We start from the raw sequence: 24,227 nt of genomic DNA on the forward strand, positions 1-24,227 counted from the left end.
CAGTCCGTTTAATTTTCATGAAACCATTGTGCTAAGGAAATGTTACAAACTTATTTCGCAATCGTAACTTGTCCTTGATTTTTGCACTCCATGCATAAAGAATATACGATTGTCGTTAAAATTGAGAAATGAAATAATATAAATATATTAACGATATACATATATTATATTATATTAAAATTACTTAAACCATTTTCTTAATTTTTAATAAACTTTTAATTCTCCATGCATTTATGACATATTAAATCAAAATATATCCCGTTCCAGTTGAGAAAGTACTACTGAATTTAAAATCCTCAAAGTCGACGAAGAGGAAATGTTCACTTCAATATAAGTTGACGATGACCTCTCCAACTCGCTTACTCTCATCAGTTCCTTTTTATCTTTTCCTTAACCACTTTGGTGAAGTCGCCGATATCGTTCGCGTCGATTCGGCTTTTCTACTGGCGTCGTCTGATCCACTCGAGTCCCTTGAATTTAAACTCAGTCGCGAGTTTCGCGTAATGAGGAAAATATGACTAGACTTCTGCGCGCAGAGTCGCTTCAGCAAGCGTTCAAATTATCGTTATGATGTGAACGTGACGTGAAAGAAGATGCATTTTCTATCCGTACTATATATACTCTTTGCGTTGTCGTAATTATGCGAATAATTTACTTCTGTAATCAGAATAACATGTTCAGTTAAAAGGAATGAAAAACGCGAAGCTTATATATGTGTAATAAGAGACTTGTATTATATTATGACTTTAATAGGAGTTACATGTACAATGGCTTTTTACATAATATCTTTGTTATTAGCAAAATTATAATGATTATTTATAGAATGATTTTTTTTAATAATCCGTCATTATACAATGATGCTGATATGCCAATACACAATAGCTGGTATATTATAATGTAAATTTTTACTTCAAAACATTTTCAAGGTATATTTTGATACATCACTTATATATATATATATATATATGTATATATATATATATCACTTAATTTTATATATATATATATTTATACATCATTTAATTTTATATATATATATATATACGTACTCTGTCGCTGACATATAAGGGGCCTTTATGCAAATTATTTTTTTTGTCGTACTTAATATTTTTATTTATTCTTAATATTTTTATATTTTTTAAATAAATTACTTTTTAAAATAATTTCTCAAATTTTTTTAAAGAGTATGCAACTTTTCATTTTTCTTCAAAAATATTGTAACTTTTTCTTAGAGAGGAAATGTAAAAAGTAAAAATTTTTTAACTCTATTGTATTGACAAATATTAATAGCGTCGAAAAATAACTATCCGATCCAATCAATGGTTTCAGATTTTATGACACAGTTTCTCTAAATTTATATACATGTTTCAGAAGTAATTAAGTTTGACAAAAGCAAGCACATGCAATTAGTGTTACAGAAAGAGAGAATTGATTTTTTAAATTATATTTAGCGTCTCCCTTGTTAAATGCGCTTTGGACAATGCTAACTTGCACACCATGCTTGCGGCGGCTGTACACATATACAATGTGTGTGTGTGTGTGTGTGTGTGTGTGTATGTGTGTGTACAGAATGCGTCATTAATGTCTTGCCATTTTAAATTAATTTTATACATATATGTATGTGACATTCGTATGTCATACATGCGTAGAATTTCAAGTAGGAAGGCATCAATGATGCCTTGTTGAATGTTTTGTTCATAAATATTTGATATTGTTTCGGCTGTATTATTTCGTCTGTACTATTTATGCAAAGTTAAACAATAGCACGCCATTTTGCTAATGTAGTCCCATAATAATAATATAATTTGTTTTTCGAGGTTTTCATTAAAGTACTTATTCGATAAGTTCATTAAAGTCTACTAGTAGTAGAGTATTACTCTTTGATATAACATTATGATCTAACATTGTAATCTTCCGTAATATTTTACTTTTTTTGTAAATACTTAATTCTTTAACCAAATACTGTGTTTTTTAAATGAAATAAATTTAAAAAAATCTATTTATATAAAATACGTATTGTCACTCCTGTTTTTCTTCGACTTATGATATAATGTTATTACATTTATATAAATGATATCCTAAATAATAAAAAATGTATACCTTTGAGTTTAAAATCGATTGAATAACACTTAAATAATTGTAATTGTTAAGTTATCAATTTAAATTCTGATTATCAAAATTATTGCAAAATATAAAAAGAAATACAAAATACAATACTACCTCTTTTTTATATGTATATACAAATTCAATAATATCAGATTATCATTTGATAGACATCTTTTTATTAAATTGCTTAGCAAAATTTCTCCTTTACGAATAAGATGAGATCCTTTATGAATATATCAAATTCTATTGCAGAACCATAGATATAGTTCACAATAGAATGATAAAAACATTATTAAATTTTCAAGTACACTTTAGCTACTTATTCGTGTAAAATAAAATTAGTTATTTATTTCTGTTAACACTCTTCTAATATAAGCTCATATTAATGACTTTCTCAGCGATTTTTTCTTATTATCTTATTTCGTGATGTCGTAAATACGTGTGTCAGAATTGCGCGACATTATTGGGACAAATGTTTCCTCTCGCGACTGCTCTATTCCAAAGACATCGCCTCACAATCGTGTAACGCTTAAAATTTCAAGCACGTGGTTCACGTAGTGGATTGCTAGATTTTCCTCATAAATGTGCGAACTTATGTTTCTTTACATTATATATTCACGAATCGCGCCTTTTAAATCGTATTGTAATTACACAAAATTCTTTAACTGTTTAGTTTGACTTTGTTCAAGATCACGAAATATGTTTAATCTCTATTATCTATAATTTACTTTACGAAATTCAATCGCTAAGATAATCTATTTTTAAAAAGCTATACTTTTTATAAGAAATCTCGCAAGATACATCGTAAGTTTGTATTTTATTCGCGTGGATATTTGAAATAAGAAGTAAACTCTAATGAGTAAGTTACACGCAAGAGAGTATTATGAAATGTAACTTACTATACGTGTTTGCGTGCTTCGTCATATAATACAAGTAGTATCACAGAATTAGAATTGATAAAATCTATTACGGATCTATATCAAAAAGAAATTTAGAATTTTTTAAATTAAATTGGCTGCTTAACTTTCAGTGCATAACTTGTTAAATTATAATATAATTTTTGGCCTATTATTTATATATATATATATATATATATATATATCAAACACAATTGTATTTTTTTTATATTCAATATACATATTATTGAATTTTTTAATTACAATTACATAAGACAGAAAAAAGTCCCGTTATATTTAATTTAACTGACTTGAAGTTTGCGAACGCAGTTGCTATAAAAAATGAAAAATTCTTAAATTATTGCCAATTTTGTTACAATATTAATTACAATATTAAATTTGTTCAATATAATATATTATAGGACCGTATATATGTGATAACACAAACTATAGAAATCAAAGTCTTAAACAGTCTAGCTGGATCTTAATGTATGATTCTTATGTGAATGTATATACTACGTATGTAATCCCCAGAAATGATTGCGCGCCGAAATGATTTTTCGGTCTTGAAACGTTAACTCTATGAAATTACCGAAGTAATATCACAAGTTAAATTGACTAACAATTTAACAAATTTTTGCTTATTCCTATCTTCCAATCGATTTTAATAATGTTGAATGATATATTGGAATCTGTAAATAATTAATTTTTATTGGAAAAGATATTACCTCGGCTGGGAGTCGAATCCAGATCTCTTGCATTCCGTGCGAGCGTCCTAAGCCTTTAGACTACCGAGGCCTTAGTAATATTCTTCGCAATAATTGGCATGTGAAGGAATAACGTCTCTTTAGACGATGTAAATGAACAATATAATATATTATATTATAGGACCATATATGTCATTCAACTTTATTAAGATCGTTTCGAAGATGTGAATAAGCATAAAAAATTTGTTAAATTGTTAGTCAATTGAACTCATAATATCATTGCGGTAGTTTAGTAGAGTTAACGTTTCAAGACCGAAAAATCATTTCGGCGCGCGTTTCTGAGGACTACATACGTAGTATATAAATTAGAATCATATCACATAAGAATCATACAAGCATTAAGATCCAGCTAGCCCGTTTAAGGTTTTTGATTTCTATAAATTTTTTAATTTTTATTAAATACGTTATAATACATTGATAATTGCAATATTTTATAACATTCGAATTATTTTAATTAACGCACAATTCAAAACAAAATAATAATATGTTGTAATTAATATACTAATGTTATCTGTTATTATAAAAATTGTTATTAATAATATTAATTGATGTTATTAATAGCTCATATTCGAGTTGTAGACATATTGAGTTGATAGCGTATAATATCAGCTAATTCTAATATCATCTACTGCCACGTTTCGTTACAAATCGAAATTTTCACGCCAAATTTACGATTACCGCTGCCACGGATAAAAATGTATATCTTTGACTTAAAAATAGAAAATGTAAAAAGAAAAAATAAAATATTAATAAATCTATAATTAAGGCAACGTGTTAATATTTAACGAAATGTGTTGGATATTAAAATTCTATAGTAAACTTTTTTTATCTTACTTGTTTAGTGTAAATCTAATTTTGTAAAGCCTAAGGCTTTTGATCTGTACTAAATAAAATATAGATACAACGATGATGGCTTAACGAAAGTTCTTTTTAACTTGATAAAAATTCTTTTTAACTTATATATAAAAAATTACATTAACTTTTTCAGACCCAGCGTACATTGTAATGTATATCAAATATTCATTGTAATGTATATCAAATATTCAAGATATTATCCGTTAAAATTATTTAATTTTATCGACATCTGAGATCTGATGTATATAATAATGTGTGTGTTGGAAAAATTGATAAAATTTTGAAAAAATTAATTGTTTAGTATGAATTATTTAAATGAAATAAATAAGCTAGAAGATTAATTTAAGTGATGTATATCAACTGAATTAAAAAAATTTTTTTAATATGGCTTCAATAAAATCAGATCTGAAGGGTTTAATCTATTAATTTACATTAACTTTATGCGTAGGTTTAATAACTAGTGCTATAAAAATACCAAGTTTTATATTTTCTGTAAGTTGGCGCAAAATGATAAGTGATATAGGAAATAATCTTTCTTTTAAAGTCTCTTGAAACACACGTAAAAATATTTCATGCTAAGAAGTCGCTGGGAATCAACTTTATCATTATTGAATGTGACTGATATTTCCTAAGGCAATTTTTCCTAGTGAACGATATGCAAAAATAAGAACATACGAATATCTAAAAAATAATATTTTTTGAAATAAACTTAAACAAGCTAAACATATAATCACTAAAAAGTAATTACTATTATTGTAGAATACATGATATAAATAAAACGTTTTTACCATCTTATGTTGTTTCCTTTTTACATATACCTGTAAATATACTTCTGCATATACAATGTGCTTACTGTGCTGTTATAATTTTATATGATATCTATAAGCATTGCCAGTATAAGCATAGAAAAAGATGCCATTTCCGCAATAACATTTTATCTGCGAAATATGAATTAATCGTAATACAAACATATCTGTGTACTTAAATCTTTATATAACAAATGAAATTACAGCAGCAAACAAATTTCTCATGTCTTCTAAGAAATTTTCGTTGCGCACTTCGCAATATTTGCTCATGACATTACCTTGTACTTGCTCCACACGATTCCAATAACTATTAAAAATAATAATAATGTTAAACATAGATTTTAACTCTTGAAAATTTGCCATAATCATTGCCATATTATTATCAACTTGTAATGTTTTATATTTGAATTTAAACTGTTTTCTTTATTTTTATTTTTCTTTATTTGTAATTTATTCTATTTAATTGTGTTACAATTTAAAATGTGTTTACTCTTACTTTACTCTTTATTCATTGTTATTTATTATAATCATTATTATATTGTAGAGCAGTGTAATTTTCTACCTTTTGCGGTGATATCCATCGTTAGCACATCCATATATAAGGTAGATACAAACAACAGTACTATTATTAATAAAAATAATTTACATTAAAAAATATATTGCTGATTTAGAATTTGCTTTGTTATTTTAATTATTAAAGTTTCCATCTATTGCTTCAGGTATTTTCCGAACTAATTAAGTCTCTTTCAGTTTTTTATTGTATAAAAGTACAAACAAGACTTTTGTGTAGATTTTAGAAATAAAAAATGTCGAAAAGAAAAATCTAATGAGTATATTTGTTGTGTATGAGTAATTTACTTGTCCCAAAGTTCTTTAACTATCACATGCGCAGATATATAACTGTCTGCAGGTAGAACACAGAGTCATAATTAAATTATAACATTATCATAGGATGTCATTACGACCATTTATCATTTAAAAATGAATTTATAAGTTACAATTAAGGTGACCATGATAATATCCTTATGATATTATTGTAACTTTTGTGTTTTCTACATAAGTCGTAATGCAAGAATTGATATGTTACAGTACAAATTGAATTCGGGAAATTATATTATGAAAGATCAAAGAAATATTAAAACTCGTATAGAATTACTAATAAGACCATTTTAGAAAAGATCACATCACTATAGTAATTAAATATGTATGGTGCTCATATAGCGAGTTCATAAAATTTAATTTGTGAACATCATATGAGTAGACGTCAATGTTTATTATATTAATAAAAGCTAAAGATCTTACAAACATATCTATTTTGATTAAATAAAATATGATAAATTATATTTCCGCGGGTTTGATGAACTTAACCCTTTAATGATACGAGGGCCAGGTGTAATTCACAGCTCCAAAATATTTTTTGTTTTACTATAATTATTTCACTAATATAAATATAAACATATACAATACGTATAATAACATATATGTTATATGCATACACGTAATTATACACACACACACACACACACACACACACACACACACACACACACACACACATATATATATATATATATATATATACAGTGAGTGTATTCCTACAAAGAAAATATTTTTTTAAGAAACTTTATTTTTAAAAAGTAAATACTCCAACGAGAAATGAGTCATCAAATTGATGTCGAATCAATATCGATACAATGATTTCAATACCAATATGACGTCGAAGTTTTATCTGTAATTTTAGACTTTAGACTATTGTACTAGTAGAGAAAAAGAAACTGTTCTGATAGATATTTGATAAAGTTTACTTGACCAAAAGTTGAGAAAGAAATGATGGCAGTAATCTTTGTCAACTTCCTTCCGTCTACCAATAGTGGCCTACCAAAGTTTCTTTACCTTGGCACATTGTGAAAGATGCAAGTATAGCACAAAAACTCCATCAAAAGAGGAAGTCCTACTGCACCGTAATCCTACAGTATTCATTTTTACCGCAAAAGAAATCCCTTTTAAGAAATAATTTCTCGTAAAATCTAAATCTTTTTATGGAAGCTGTAATTTAAAATAACATAAATTATTCTATTCTATTTTAATCTTAAATAATATAAATAAGTTATTAAAAAAAGAAGAATATTTTACTTCAATAATACATAGTATGTACTTAATAACTAATGGTTTCACTAATGGTTTATTTTTATCCTTTTTTTTAAAACATTGATATTTATATTTTATTATAGCAACTTTATACACTCTATATATACTCTAAGTTGTAAAATTGTAATAGAAAAGTTTAAATTGTAATAGAATCAGTTACGATGTAAATAACTTTATTTATTACAGAAAGCTTAAATCAGTCTTTATAAGAAGAGATCGTAGTATGTGCATAATGTACTATCATCACTAAAATTATACTGTTTCATAAGTTTTAACCGTATCATATATAAGTTTGATATAAAAATTATAATACTATCCTAATGTAATAATTTTATAAACAGAAAAAGAATATGATATTCAATAATTTTGTAGCAGCATAATATGTAATTACATTATTATTTCATATTTGCTATCTATAAAATAACGATACATACAAATAAATTTAGATATCAGAATTTTAATTTTTTTCGTAAATAATAAATTATATATAATATTAATTTGAATTCTGAATATTAATACGTACAATTCTTATTAATATATTAGGTGTAATAAAAAGAAATCCATTATTTTTACTATACCTAATATATTAATAAGAATTGTACGTATTAATATTCAGAATTCAAATTATATTATATTTTAAATTACAGTTTTAATTGATAATGTCTGTAATATTTCTGCATAACAAGTTAAAAAAGAGAACAAAACAGAATACTAAAAATTAAACAAAACCATAGTCAAGTAATAAAAATTTATAACAGAAGAATGTACAGTCGTGTAGTACAGTATCTGATGTACAGTCGTGGACAGAACGGTCGTAACATTTTTTTTCAATTGATTTCGGAATGCAACCTGCTTATACCGAATGATTAGTTCTTACTTGGATCTACAATTAAGAACTAATCGCTCGTTGAGCAGACTGCATTCCAAAACCCATTGAAAAAAAGATGTTACAACTGTTTTGTCCACAACTATACAAATTATTTATATGCTTCTTCGAAAATAAATGAAGATATAATATTTGCTATAAGTCTTACATAATTCAAATTTTAATAAATTAATTTATTAGAAATATATTTAATGTAATGCATTCATTAATCTTATAACATTAGAATATTTTTATGCGATTATGATGTGGGTAGCATAATGGAAAGTCGTATTATCATATTAATAGATAATGTAATTTATTTAATTACCGATAAAATCTACTATAAATCAAAATAAGTGGTACGTGTATAGCGCACGCATTATTTGTTCCAATTTGATTAAATAATGTAAATCGGGTAACATAATTGAGTAAAGTAAATGTGTGATAATTAGTAATCAAATTTTAAAATCTAAAAAATATAGCTTAATATCGCAATTACGAATCACATTGAAATATATTTTTAAAAAAGGCTTTTTAAAGAATTTTAATGGCTAAATGCATATAATGTTAAATATATGTTAAAAAATATAAAATAACATATTTTTTAAAACAATATTAAAATAATATTAATAATAGAAAACATTTCAATGCAACGGAATAATACAAATGATAATAATTGCCTTACTAATAAAAGATTTTCATTGTACAATGCCGTGATTTATAATCACAATATACATACAAGATTTTACTGTTATAAAATTTTATAATATTTTATCATTTATGTTAAACTGCTTTTAGTAATACAAATTATAAATTAATATAAAAAATGTTATGGATAATTATATAATGGATATTATGACATTTTTTATACTTTAAAATATACTATTTCCATAAAACTTTTAATATTGTGCGCGTACTAATTCTTTTAACTGATTCGTACTATATTTAAATCATGTGTATAATTTAGATCATTTCAAAAGCTGAATTCAATTAGCAGATAATTCGATAGATTAAAAAGATTATTAAAGCTTATTGTATAAGTTTCTTTATTAAAGCTATATGAGTTATAAAGATATTTAATTCAATAATTTTTTCAAACTTTTTAATATGCTATATCATTTATGTAAGATATAATACTATTTTTTTTAATAAATATATTGCAAGTATAAAAGTAATATCAAAATTAAAAAGTATATCAGTATATTGCAAGCATAAAAGAAAGATCAAAATTAAAAAGTATGGAAATAAAAAGTATTGATAATCTTCTAACAATGCAAAGAAAAAGTATCATCTTAAAGTACTTATAATTTCATTAAAATACTTAATAAGTAAAACCATTGTTTTTGTCAAGCATGATTTTCCTTTCAAAATAGTCATTCTTTTATTTTAAAAAAAGGTTAAAACGCATCTGATGTATATTTTACGATGGCGCCGGTACGTGTCCAAGCACGTGGAAATTACAGAGGTCGCTCAGAGAATCGTGAGCTTTCAAACTCCGCAGCAGTCAGTCGCCAGCCGTCCGTGCTGTACCAACCGGGAGTGGTATATTCTTTACGTTGCAAAATTGGTTTTCGTCTTCACTGTAACAAGACTTACATAAAATTAAAACTGCCAGACTTCTACTGGGGTGAGTGAAAATATTAATCGATTCGGTAAACAAATTCTTATGAAAATTTTTGACTTGTTACATAAGATCAACGAGATAACACACGGATAATTATGCATTTTACTTTTCACAGTGAATTTTGATAAATTTTTTTTATTCAAACGTAAATTAAAAGAAGGACAATTTGTGATTGATAATAAATAATTTTACAGTAATCAACAATGACTACATACATGTAGGAATCGATAAGAATCGTTAACTGTATGCAACCCCTAATAATTACGGTTTCTATTTTTGTTCAGGCGTTGCTTGTTACGAAGTAATTAATTAGTTTGCTCGGCGCTAAAATAAAGTAAAAAACAGCTTAAGTTGTAATAATTACAATTTATTTATCAATTTTAAACAAAGTAAAGAATAATATAAATTATTTATATTTTTACCAATATTTATATTTTTACATACATAATTTACAAGTAAGATAAAAAGCTTTTTTTAATTCGTAGCTAAATAAGCGAGATATTTTTTTTGTCATTGTAAATTATACTTTTTTAATTTTCTTTTTTGTAAAATTACACTTCTTTGTGATTGTCTGATACACAAAATAACAATTATTTTTTCAGAGGTATTCGATTAATTTATTTATTGGGTATTTGATGCTGTACATAATTAAATTCATAATAATTGAATTATTTTTAATTACTTCTACATGACATATAGATCATCCTATATGTCGTTAAAACAATGAAGTTAAATAATTTAACTCAAGAAAAAAATATATTAAATTTGTCTCAAATAATCATAATTTATTATTTACAGAGTGTTTCGTGGAAAGATGTTGAAATTAATCAGCTGTTATTTTTGAATTTATTCAATTAACGAACAAATAAAAATTGCGTTGAAAAGTCTGCAATTTTTAATGGATATAAATAAAATTTAACAAAAGATTTGTATATCAATTTATTTTATTATAATAATAAAAAATATGCTAATAGTTGTAAGGATTAATATTTTTAAAATGTACATTATTTTTTATATAAAACTCATTTTTTTACAAAAATTCTAAAAACTTTTTCTAACATATCAATTTTATTTAATATGGTTGACAATTTTTTTAATAACTGTTACTAAATTTAATGCTATTTTTGGATCACATGTATGGTCTTGGATATTAATTATTACTTGATTATTAGCATATTTTTTATTAATAATAAAATATTAACAATAAAATTGAAATACAATTAGAGTTAAATTTTATATCCATTAAAAATTAAAAACTTTCCTTTTTTCAACGCAATTTCTATTTGTTCAATAACTGAACATTTAGAAAATGACAGCTGATTTCAACGTCTTTTCGTGAGGCATCCTGTAATAATTGTAGATGTATACATTATGAACGATGTGTGTTTACTTTAAAATTACACACACACACACACACACACACACACACACACACACACATACACACAGAAATGATCAATTTACATTTTAACACTAATAGAAGTTAAAAATAACAAAACTTATTTAATTCAAGGAATAAGTTACTGTTACTCCCTTTTTATCTAACAGTATAAAGATTAATTTGTACTTTTTTGTCTTGTTTAATCAATTTTAGATACTCCTCAATTTTTTTATGGAAAACTTTATCGCAAATTATTGAAAAATGTACAGTGTGCTTATAACTTCACAAAAAACATAATATTTTTGTTATTACTAACTAATATAATAATATAATAATATAAATTTAAAAAATTATGAAGTGAAATAAGCAAAACTTACGCAAAATTTAAATATTTGAAAAAATATATGACATGATTTCTCTCTCTCTCTCTCTCTCTCTCTCTCTTTCCCCCTCTCTCTCTCTCTCTCTCTCTCGGTCGTCTGCTTACAAAAGTATGTATGTTAGATCTGCCAAAATAACACAAATTTTTAAAAAATTTATTCAGCTTCATAGACTACTAGTTTGAATGATACGATCGAAAATATTCGAGTTCGCACGATAATATTTTGATGTTAAAATGCATTTATTCGAGACACAGCAAAGCGCCAATGAGTCTGCATTTTCAGAAAATTTTATCCTCCTGAATGATGCATATCTGCCGATAACGAACATTGCAGCTTCCTATAATCGATTTCACGTGCCACGACGAATAATGGTTGACAGAATCAGCGATCCGTCCTATCCGTCTTCCTATGTAAATGATTCGGTACAAGGGATAGGGATCGTAAGCTAGCCGTTCAATTTCCTTCATAGATGTGTACACCTACGAACGATTCACGTTAAATGGCTGCAATAAAAACAATGCGCGTGTCATAATTAAAATACATCGACTTATATATCACTAGCATCCATAAATTCGATGCAAAGTAAGTTGAAGAATTATGATGACTCAAATATAATAACATTTTATCAAAATTTCGACACTTTTTGATCGGGGCGATGATTCGCAAGTTAAATTAAATTATATTACGATAAAAAATCTATCAATTTGAAAATTATTTCGGATTTGCATCTCTCTGTCAGATTATCTACCTTCATATAGACTTTCAATCCTAGTGCAAGGATATCAGCATCTTCCAACTAATCTACTTTAATGCGCTTAGGAAGGGGAAGTTCTTGCAGTTAAGTTGACGTAGTCTCATCGGCAAAGTTGCTTTGTTACTCGTTTGGTTGAGACACGACGTCCTAATTTCAAGAATACGAAATATGTAGAGATATATTTTCATATGCATCTTAATAATATTGAGTCGGAACAAAAGTTCATAACGTTATTTTATTCATATTTTTTTATGTTTATATTATTTTTAAAAGAATTTGGCAATTATACCATTTGACAGAATAAAGCTTTCAGCTTTAAGACTCTGTTTTTTTTATAATTACAGTACGATGATTTTTAACAGAATTACGGGCAATTAAAATTATTATGTTCCTTTTATTTAATCCACGATAACTCAGTAACAAAAAATCGTAGAGACATTTTTAAAAAACAATTTTATAGGGAAAACTTTCAGCTTTCACGTTAGAAAGTTGGAAATTTTTACAAGTTTTTTTGGATATGTGACAGGTCCACAAAGTGAAAAGTCTCATTTCGTCCAGCTTGTAGTTTTTTACATGTAAAAAGTAACAAACTCATAGAAACTCATATTTTCTATGAATTTCCAAAAATAGATACTTTAAGCTTTAAAATCCTTTTTTTAAATTTAAATTTCATTCATTTTTAACGAAGTTACAGCTGAATTTTGAAGCGTTTAAACGAACTTTTATTCCAACTTCTATTCTTAACACATTTAATAAAAGTTCTATGAGAACTTTCTCGAATTCTTTCCATCTCTTCGAAAATATGCTTAAAATTGATAATAAACACGAATGAACTGAGATAATACTCTTGACATTATTCCTCTTTGTGGATCCTCCAAAAATAGCTTACACTTTGAAGATCTTCTGTATCCGATAATCTTGACAATAAATTCAATGTTCTATCAAGGAGATAGTATTACGTGTCAGCCTTACTAAATGTCGAGTATACACCCTGGATACAGACGAATGGGGTGCTTTCTGGATACAGAACCGATTCTGTCCCGTCTCGCTTTAAATGGCAAAGGGTTGACCCAGTCCGACCTTTTAAAGTTCTCTGATAAACCAAGCTGGAACAAAAGGTTGGCCAAGAAACCATTCCGGTGATTCGATTGCACACGAACGAGAGGTATCCGTAAGATTTCTTACTCCTTACTTGCTTTCCCTACTTTCTTTCTTTCAACTCCTACTGCATACGTCTTCATCGTAGTTCGCCCATTGTTCTTTCGCTCCTACTCACTAGATTTTCATGCCTGATCAACGTGTAGCCCGTTCGTAAATGCGTTCCGTATGGAGCATTTCAATCAGGCAATTCAATCGCGAATAGTATCAAAAGGTAACGTCAACACATAATTCTTAAAATACATACCACAAGAGAATTATTAATTTTGTGTATGCACTTTGATTTCTTTTATATATATTCCAATGCGCCAAATATACGAAACAAGCAAGTCACACATTTTTGTGAATCTTTCTATTTTCAATTTCTTGCTATCTTTACCTTAATTTTACTATTTTAACATTTTTCTTTTTTCTTATAATTTTCATACCTTTTTCATTATAAAATTCTAGAAAAAAAATGCAAAAATACAAAATTATACAAGATTCTTAATGAATGCAGAGTATTAAAGGCAATTAAATGCAAGATTGAAAATAATATCTTTTCCGTTCAATGCATATAATATTAACTTTAACCATTTGGGAAACTATACTTGCAAACTAGAAATCGTTAATACCTGGGATCATGTCTTTAGCGTACCGACTTACGACTCTCTAGTGGATTATCTATAATATGATTCGCCGATAAGTTCATTAATCCAACTAGCTTCTGGAAAGAACACGATTTTAATTAAAAACTCAATTCAACGATGTTTTCCTGAGGGATAATCACACTGAACTGTGCATTTTAAGTTATATTGATATCCAAATAACGTAATTATATATATGATATCGTAATTTTCCGACAATTTACGCACATCGTAAATTCAGCTGTAAGCCTCTAGCTCGCCCCAATCAGCCCGTGATTGATAGCGATCGCGACTAATCCATGGAGGATACTCCAACGTATTATCTACTCTAATAAATTGCGCGTAATAAAATAAAATAATCTTCGATATTACGAACGTCAGAACAAAACGTCAAGCGGTAATTTCGATGGATTATTATTGCCGCGAAAATAATTCGATGAAGAATATCTCAACATTTTCACCGACTCGTAAATCGATTGTTCTATAGCGAAGGTACTATACAATTCTGGCACTGAAATCTCTGTAGTTTTCATAAGGCGGAAGTTTCCCTTTTCACGCTACACAGGGAGTGGAAATTGAATTATTTTTCTTTTCCTGTTACGAAAAGAGAGTTCCTCTTAGAAAGTAAACAATTACGTAAGAAAGTAAACAATTATATAAACAATTGTGACAATTGTTTATGCAAAGAATTGTTTATTACGACTAGGTTTATGCGAAGATATTTTGAAAAATGTTAATTTTTGCTATCAATAATCGAATTGTTTGTGTAATTCACCATTTTAAGAATCATTTAGAGCTGAGCAACTTTAGTTCTGTTAACAGATAGCTGCAAGAAATCCTGTTAAAGAGTTGAAGTTATATCTTGTGTGAACTTGGAAAACTCGTTTATTTTTCATTAATGCGCTGCTTTTGATGTAAAACTCGTATAATAAAATGTGCAAAAGACATGTAATAAGCCATGCTTTCTTACAAAAGAATTCTTTGTAGCTGTACTGATGCATATAGGGCATCTCACAATTTCCGAGCCGAATTTGAACGACAAATACTCTGACAAATTTTTCTCTTTTAAAAAAGTTTTGTGATAAAACGAATGGATGATAAATGGCTCTTCCGTCGAGCTATGTGCGAAATATTCGAATTTATGCACCCTACTGTTATAGTATATAGCCAATTAGTTGTCACTTGTGTGAATCTAGAATCTAGAATAACATATGATCCGACTGTAACGTATCCTCTTTTGTTAGCGAATTTCTCCATTTCACTCTTCCATCATTAACCTTTCCTTTCGCATTTCGTATATTACTATCGATCGCAGTATTTGAGCTATTTAGAGTTCCAAATCTTTTTCTTTCTTTTACTTTCTCTCACTTTTTCTTCCTTTTAACCTTTTTTTTTTGCAACACAGAGTAGCGAGTGTCACTCACAATGATTTATCGAGAGTCAATGTTTACAGTTAATGTATGCCTCATTAATGTAATTCTTCGAACAATTGTGATTACTTCTGTCAAAGCCACCATCCATCGCCCGTAAATACTGGCATTGCGGGGGGGGGGCGGAAGGGGGGAGGGGAGGGAATTTAAAAGCAGAACTTTAAAATTATAAAACCCACTATCGCACGTGTCTCTGTAAATCTCTCGCTTGGTCTCCTATAGCATTTCTTCTGGTATCTATTGGTAAACCGACGGTTGCAACGTGACATCATGAGCGGTGGGCGAGATCGATCGATCCCAAAGACGTGCCGCGCGAGTTGAATTCCCGCGAGATCCGACAGTCGAGTCCTCCGCAGGTCCTCTGCTACGCGAAGAGCCCTCGTGGAACTCGAATCTTTCAAGGCGAGTCTGGAAAAAGACGGATATAAAATAAGTGCGGGGAGACGAACAGAACAATCGTTCTTTTGCGCCTCAAATTCGTACGATGTTTTCGACACGTCAGAACGTAAAAGATTATCGTGACAAGAAAGACCAAACTTACAGAAAAGAATATTTTCGTTTTTTAATCCTTTATTATCCTAACTAAAGCGAAGTTAACGTAGGAATATAATCTACATTGTATGCAGAAATTTTTGCCCATAATCTTTCCTTTAGCTCCGTCGAGGATTTGGTATTATTTCAACAGTCGCTGTAGCTTAAATGATCTCATATCTTAATGCTTTTGTGTTCATCCCATTGTTAAACGTAGTGACAACACGAGTTATGTATGATGTTAAACATCTCAAGCGTGTTGGACAGTTATAGAAATATCATGACAATTGCATCATCGAGAAATACTTTTGATGTTAATTTAATTAAAGAAATGTAAATAATATTTTAGATTTATTCACTGCGTAATTGACAATATCACAAAAGTATCTGTATATTTAGGTTTGCAAAATATAAAAAATTATTGGAAAAGAAGAAAGGAAAAGGAATGATTGTGTAAAAAAAAGAAAAATTTTAGAATTTTTTTTATACACGTGGAAAAAACGATTTTGCTGAAGTTAGTCTAAAAGTTAATTAGATAGACAGATTTGAAAATAATTTTGTTGGACTATCAAAATCGTATAGGTAAGACGCTCAAAACTAATTACTAGAAAATAAAAACTTTTTACATTGCTTGAAATTACCGAATTGATTATATATATTTTGACAATCCGACATTATGTATTTTCAGATCTGCATCTAGTTAAATTTTTACGGATTTCGACAAAATCATTTTTGCCGTACAATTTTTTTCTGTTAACCGTAATTAAAAACAGTATTTGTTAAAGTTATATAAGTTAGATAGGATTTATTAAAAATATTTATATTATGTGTAAAAATAACAAACAAAACGCGCAGTGAACCATATTCGTTCATAAACTGCAGTTTCAACAATAAGTAACGTGATTCGTCGCGTCATAAATATCAGTAGAAAACGACTTCCTGGAACGTTATAACGGATTCTGCACTACTTCCAAAGCCAAAAAGCAGTACCGTTACTCCACAGGAAATCTTTGAAAGTCGCACGTGTTGCGATGCTACAGCCATTGGTAATATCTCGCTGCTGTGCTCACGTGAATTATTTTACTGAACTTATAAATATTTCATCTGCCATTTTTAAACGTATCGATCTTTATTGTAAAATATTATAAAAATATATAAAAAAAAAATAGTAATTTATATTATATATATAATACAATAATATAAATTTTCATGTAAAAAGCTTTAATGCATGTTATAAGACAATTTTCTGTAAGCCGTAAATTTCTCGTGAATGGCGTTTGAAAAGTTGTTGCTGAACCTTTTAAATCTTTTAAAAATTTAACAACGTTCAGAACTATATCGTGGACTAGTCAAGCAGTTATGAAACAATTGCTATTAAACGAATAGCATTTTAAAAAAGCGTGCTTTTTGTCGTGACGGAGGTAACGCGCGAAGAGATTTTAGTAGGTACGCATAGAAAGCACACCGAACATCATCCGTACAATAATGGCAAAATCTGCATTGTAAATCCTCTCACCTTGTTATTCGGACACAATAATCCAGCAACCTACCGGCCGGATTGGTTGCGCATATCTCAAGATGAAAATCCCGAAGACGTCCGATCGCCTATATCTTCTTTCTCGCGGATAGAGATAACAGTTTCTGCTTTACGACCACAAACTGGCTCGCTGCAGGTGAATCCTCGAGAAAGTGCAAAAGTTCTGCTAGTGCCTAGTTCTGCCGTTACCTTCCCTTCTAACTATCCGATGTATTACCTCGCATTTTCCCCGTATCTCGTTTCTTCTTTTTTCCCATTTTCTCTACGCGTCTGTCTTTTTCTCTTTTGACAATCGTTCTACATCTCTGCGGCAGGAATATGCCAATATTCTGTCAAAGAAATCTAACGAGCTAAACTTCACAACATCAATTCTATTAGATGCGTGAACGCCTTCGAAAACAATATATCCAAAGTTTGCACAGAGTTTCCAGGCTGTTCTCCACTCCCTCCCGGTTTCAAGAACTTATGCGAACATCACCGCGGGGTTCGTAGCTTAAATTGTTGTGACGTGAGTGGCGACGGTCATCCCTAAATACTTTTGCATTATTTCAATTAATATTAAAACTACGAATGCTATTTAATTTTCACGAGGCAGATTGGACTGCTTTTACATAACATTATGCTATTTTGGCTTACATATCAAGTAAATTATATGTTATGAGGAAAAAAGGTGAGAGATAATTATTATAATTTTATACAGTGAAATGCTTAGTTTTCTGGAACATCTAATGTAATTTTACTAATGAACGCGCAGAATTACAGACTATTGCGAACTCATATTACGTTTACATTAAACTATGCTTATTACACATGGAAGATTATGAGCAAGCAGTGCGAAATTCGATGAGTGAACTTTAGTTGAAAATTATATTACAACAAATGATATTAAACGGGGTGTCCTACAAATAATTATGTAATTATTTTATAACGGTAATGTCTCTTTCTGATTAATACAAGTTGTATCGCTATTGTATTTAATTTTTGTGACATACATATTTTAAGTAAGGTGCCATAAATTAATATTAGATTAATTGATGCGCCATTGGATTAAACTAGAAATTGCAAAATTCACACAAAAATATTACTAGGCATTTGCCTAATATGACCTTCTTCGTTTATTTATGTTGAATATTTCTTGGTTAATTTTTATTTAATGTTGTTTAATATTAAATTGTTTTCGCAATAAATACTTTATTATTAAGTTCTTTAGGTTTTAAAACGGTTTTTATTAAAATTAAAAGAATTAATATCTCAATTGATTTCAAATTGATTTTGAAAATCTGAAAGTAATTGGTGCACAATCATATTTTCAAGATAAATTTATTTAAAGAATATATGTGTAAGTTTAACATATTTATTCTTTGATTGAAAGTGGTACTTCCCTCGTATTTAGGTGATTCTCACATAAACAGTCTCGTTTTTAATCTTATTATTGTTTAAATTGTTTTGTTAAACGTATTTTGTTATAATACTTGATATAACGACGTAATCAATATTACATCTCGACAAACTCAAGTGAATTTGCGAACCTGATGATCTATCTTCTGGCGACGCCGTATGTAAATGTTATGTTAAAATAAAATTCTCTCCCATTTTATCCATCGTGTATCGTGATAAAAAGCACATGACACTTATATGGGTAAAATTGTACTGCTGAAAGTTGAGCAGGGAGCATTACGTTTTTTTTTTTTTAGTAAATTTATCCTGGAAGATGAATGAATTTTTTTTCAGGAGACAAAACCGAGTTGCCTCCGTGCATTTTCCTTTTCGTTTGGTATTATTATATATATATCTCTCCTTTTGAATATGGATTTAGGAAAAAGAAGATGCGTCGCAGCATAACAAAATAATATATTTTTTTAGGGCGCATCTAAATTCTCACTTGTTTCGGATGTCATCATCACATTTTTCTTGTGCGTTGTCCACAGTAACTTCCATTTTCGTTTATTTCCACGCGCCACTCGACGAGATGCACATATACGAACAAAAGCAATATAGAACAATATACGCACTGCGGCAGCAACTACGAGAAATAACACAATCGATTCACGTTCTAGTATTTGTTAAATTTTAATAAGAAAAATAAATGTTATAATATATCTAAATATGTAATCTTTCTCTTATATAAAACAAAAGCTAGATTATTTGTTAATAGTATCTGTCATCACTAATTTCGCAAAACATACTACACACATAAACGCAAAATTATAAAATATGGAAGACTTTTATATAAGAAAATAGCTTTACGTAATACAAATGTAAAGTATTTTGTTATTTTAATTGCTCTGTATAGAGAATATGCAAAATTGCAGATGGTATTATAAAATACTTATACTATCTGATAGAAGACACTTTGTATTTATGCTTTTAAAGTTTTATTTTTATCTTTCGTATGAGAAATATTGTCTAAAAACAAAATGATATGTCGGTATATCGGCGACCTTCCTCTATACATATATCTATTTCTATTATTTCATCTTATTATTAATTTTGTAAATTGAAAACTGTATTTTCGGCTGTGTTCAACGCAGTTTGAAGAATTAGAAATGTATTTAAAAATTCGCATGGGAAAATATTATTAGACAACAAGATCTAGTCTCGACTCATATCTAATGTTTTTTTACTTATTTAACTACTTAATTTACCTACTTAATTTACCTATCTATTCAATATACTCCAAAAAGCAGTAAACTTATTTGTTGTCATTTTAACATAAAAATATTGTCATCAGAGTTAAATAATATTAAGTTATTATCTGGAACATTCTTAAACGGTTTAGCCTCAATCTATCAATAATTTAACTGTGTCTCATATTTATGTAGATATAGATTCGTATCTCTTTATACCTTTATATTTTTATATAGCGACGTTTGGATTTCAGAACAAAGAGGAAGAGAAAGATCGGATACAGGACAAAAGCATCGATAGACTTTCCAACAATCCCAACTGTATTTAAAAAACCACGGGGGATGCGAGATCCGACGGGCGATGACAGGACCAGCGTGGGGGTCGAGGTTCTGCCTCGTATTGACGGCAATCACGATCGTTATCGCCAATTATCCACGGCACCGCAACAGACACCTGCGCGAGCAGCTTGTTAACAGCCACAAAGTCACCAGGAATATCACTCAATTGCAAGGTGCGTTGTACACAGCAATATATAAATTGCAAATATAAATGCAGTTTTTTTTTATACGTATCGAAGCAGAAATCGCTAAAACAAGATAAGTTGATTTATTTGATTTCACTGTTTTTTCCTACATATTCTGCAAATGTAATTTTTATGTTTTTACTTACAAATTTAACTTTATTCATCAAAACAAGCTGATGTTATTTTTCGTCATTTCAACATCTAACTAATATTAAAGGGATCATCATTTAATGTCAAAAAATCTAACTAATGTTAAAGTGACATCATTTAATGACAAAATGATAACGTCAGTTTATTTATTGTATAATCATAGATATAATAAATATGAACTGCGCATTTCGTGATCTTAACATATCTATACTCCGTAGAAAAAATTCAATCATATCAATGTTTCTCTTCAACTGTATCAGCTCTTCTCTTTAATTTGATACTTGAGAGAAAGAAAGAATCAAACTACTTTACTCTTTCTAAACTGATAATGACAACTTTATAGGATTTTATAGGATTAGTTTATATTTATATTTAGTACAGCTGTAGTTTCAAGAAGAGAAAGAAAAGAAGAATTAAAGTTTGAGTTTATGCCAAGTAAATGTATAGAGAATTGATCCACGTAAATGTCTTAAGCATATTGACCCAAAAGTGTATCTCAGACTATCGCACCGAATAATCTCCGGCGCCGTTGTAACATAATAAACGTCGCGCAGAAATTTGGAATCGAAAAGCAGGGAACTTCGGGTTTAATTACCTTCTCTAAAGTTGAACACTACGTGGCTAAGCTGAGAAACCGAGCCGTAAGAGTGATTCGTTTGGTGCTAAAGTTAGACTTTCATGCCCCTCGCTTGCACTAAACTTGCGAGCATGGGAAAGTTTCGATAACATGTAAAATTTTACGGCGTGATGCGGTTTAGAGGGTGATTAAATTTTATTTTACGTAAAAAAAAAATCTGTAAAAATATATGTCGAACTATTGTGATTCTGTCTGAGAACAAAAAGTCGTTGATTGACAATACAAATAAAAATACGAAAAAAAGAGAATCATCGAAAAATGTTATTTCGGATCTTTTTACTCGTGAACGGGCGTGGAATTATTCTCCATTATTTGCTGCGATTGGCAAATTACAAGTTGAATGGTTACATTGTCGATTTCCGATGGACTACAATCTCGTATCTATATTAACTTGACCGTTCGGATATTTACTTTCTGTGGATGCTTGCGCTGGCTTTTCCGCCGAGAGCTAGTAAGAAGATGTACATTCGTCCTACATAGCTTTGTAGTAAGTCCCGGATTTCAATGCTGAACCGATTAGACTTTAAAGAGTCGTTCGCTGCAGTCGACCGTTCTGGAGCGCTCATGCAAGTACAATTTCAGGCTTTCATAGCAGTATGTGAAAAAAAATTGTGCACGCTCGAGGGACGAGCGCGTCATTTAAGTTTCTTGTTTTTTTAGTGCTTACTAAAACGTCAAAAAATTCTGTAGAATTTTCGCAGCAAAGCACAAAATTATGTAACGTATACTTATATTTTCCTAACAATTTTTCTTTATCAATATTTCTTAATTAAAAAAGATATCTACGTATTTGTCTCTGGAAATACAAAGAGATAAATCCTTTGTCTAACATTCTAACTTCTCTATTAATTATTGTTAATTAAAAGAAATATCAATTTTTCTTTGTGTAATACAAAGATAAAGACATAAATCTTGTTTCGTGTAATAATTCGCATCATATTAAAAATAAATTATTCAGAGTGATACATACAGTTACCCATTTTCAGAATCTCATGAAAGTTTAACCTTGTCGCCGTTACGACCATTTTTCTGAAGCCGCACTTAAAGTAATGCGGCGCAATCTTATCAAGCGCTTTGAAAGAATCATCACCACGGTCACTGTATTATTGCAGCTTTAAAAGCGTAAAGAAAAAGTTCTGGTATTTTTTATATAAAAAATAAAATTTTTTTTGCTTTACACGGCTTTTACTATCTGCTGTACACATTTATTTTTCAATATATATTTATATATTGCTCGTGTATGATACTGATGCTCCTGTCAAGACGAGAAAGTCGTGTCGGGTATAAGCCCCCGAGTTCGCCCGATGAAATATTCAATTCAAAACTCGTTTGGCGACTTGTCATTCGACTGTACTAGCATAGGACTTTGCGCGAATGTTGGTTGCACACATACACACACATACGTACATACACTGCTATTTACAAAGTTTGTCGTTGCCAATCCGCGCCATACATTTTACAACTTCGATATAATGTCGTTCTGAGAATCAAAAATGAAATTTTGTCTCATTGGAACCCCTTTAAAGAAAATAACTTCTTTTTGAAAATTAAGATCACAAAATGAAGCAATTTCCTGAATTTTACACGGGCTAATTTTAATTCAACTAGAACCGAACATTTATATTTCATTAGAGTGCACTGACGTAAAAATTCTATTTGATTAAATAGAAGTTAATAGATTCTTGATCACTGACGTAGCAATTAGCTTACTGTTGACAAGAATCCCTTTGTAGTATTTGATATATCAAAGGAAACAACGAGACACTAGATGCAGATGGTTATTGTGTACCGAACTTCTGGTTTGTAATGAAGCGTACAGGTATGGGACACACGTAGATACGTAGCAGGAAGCGGATCTGACCATGCACGTTTGACCTATTTGTCACACTGCGGAATTACAGATCTCTCTCAGTCGTATTATGCATGCTTTTGTTATTAGGCTCATGCAAATTGAAAATGCACACAGAAAGCGTAATGTCAATCAATAAAATCAATTATAAAAGAATATAAAAAATTCTTTAAAATGTAAGTAGTATGTAAGTTGATGAATAAAAATTAATCATGGTTATTATTATCAATATGACAATTAAAGAGTAAGATATTGAATTAATGTAAAAATTTCATAAACAATAGAAACAATGTACTTGTTGCATTACTTTTTAATGTATTTTTAAGATTAAATTATACAGAAATTAAACTCTTCTATTCTTGAGGCGCATTCGTACGTTAAATCTCTTCTTCCATCGTGGAGTAGCAATCCAATTACAGTAGCTAATTTTAATAGTGTAAGTTATACGAGAGAGATGAAATTGCATAAATAGTTAGATGTGCAACGTCATGGTGCCGTAATGATAGAGGAACGGGGAAAGGACTGCATAGAATTACGGACACGTTGGGTTTAATATCATGCATCGGCCGAGGC

At 29.1% G+C, this 24,227-nt stretch overlaps 1 protein-coding gene and 1 long non-coding RNA gene across 7 annotated transcripts in view; one reads left to right on the forward strand and one right to left on the reverse strand.

Moving 5' to 3' along the window:
• The window catches only part of LOC105154831 (uncharacterized), a 234,313-nt gene that overhangs the window by 56,334 nt on the left and 153,752 nt on the right, over positions 1–24,227 (reverse strand). For 2 of the 6 annotated variants that reach the window (XR_015545497.1, XR_015545492.1), the window contains exon 3: positions 15,979–16,207. This is a non-coding gene — a long non-coding RNA (uncharacterized LOC105154831). Of the gene's footprint in view, positions 1–8,734; positions 10,024–10,282; positions 10,392–11,825; positions 12,335–12,579; positions 12,733–15,978; positions 16,208–24,227 lie in introns of those variants that run through there. The other 4 variants (XR_015545494.1, XR_015545493.1, XR_015545496.1 and 1 more) reach the window with 4 other exon arrangements.
• Positions 9,944–24,227, forward strand: part of LOC105154830 (zwei Ig domain protein zig-8) — a 33,443-nt gene continuing 19,159 nt past the window's right edge. Inside the window, exons 1-2 of the mRNA XM_011070573.2 lie at positions 9,944–10,070; positions 20,749–21,006. Of these exons, the coding sequence (XP_011068875.1) occupies positions 20,856–21,006 (151 nt within the window). The 5' untranslated portion in view covers positions 9,944–10,070; positions 20,749–20,855. The remainder of the gene's footprint in view (positions 10,071–20,748; positions 21,007–24,227) is intronic.

This window comes from Acromyrmex echinatior, chromosome 6 (assembly GCF_024713525.1).
Source record: "Acromyrmex echinatior isolate Ae372 chromosome 6, ASM2471352v2, whole genome shotgun sequence".
Taxonomy (NCBI): domain Eukaryota; kingdom Metazoa; phylum Arthropoda; class Insecta; order Hymenoptera; family Formicidae; genus Acromyrmex; species Acromyrmex echinatior.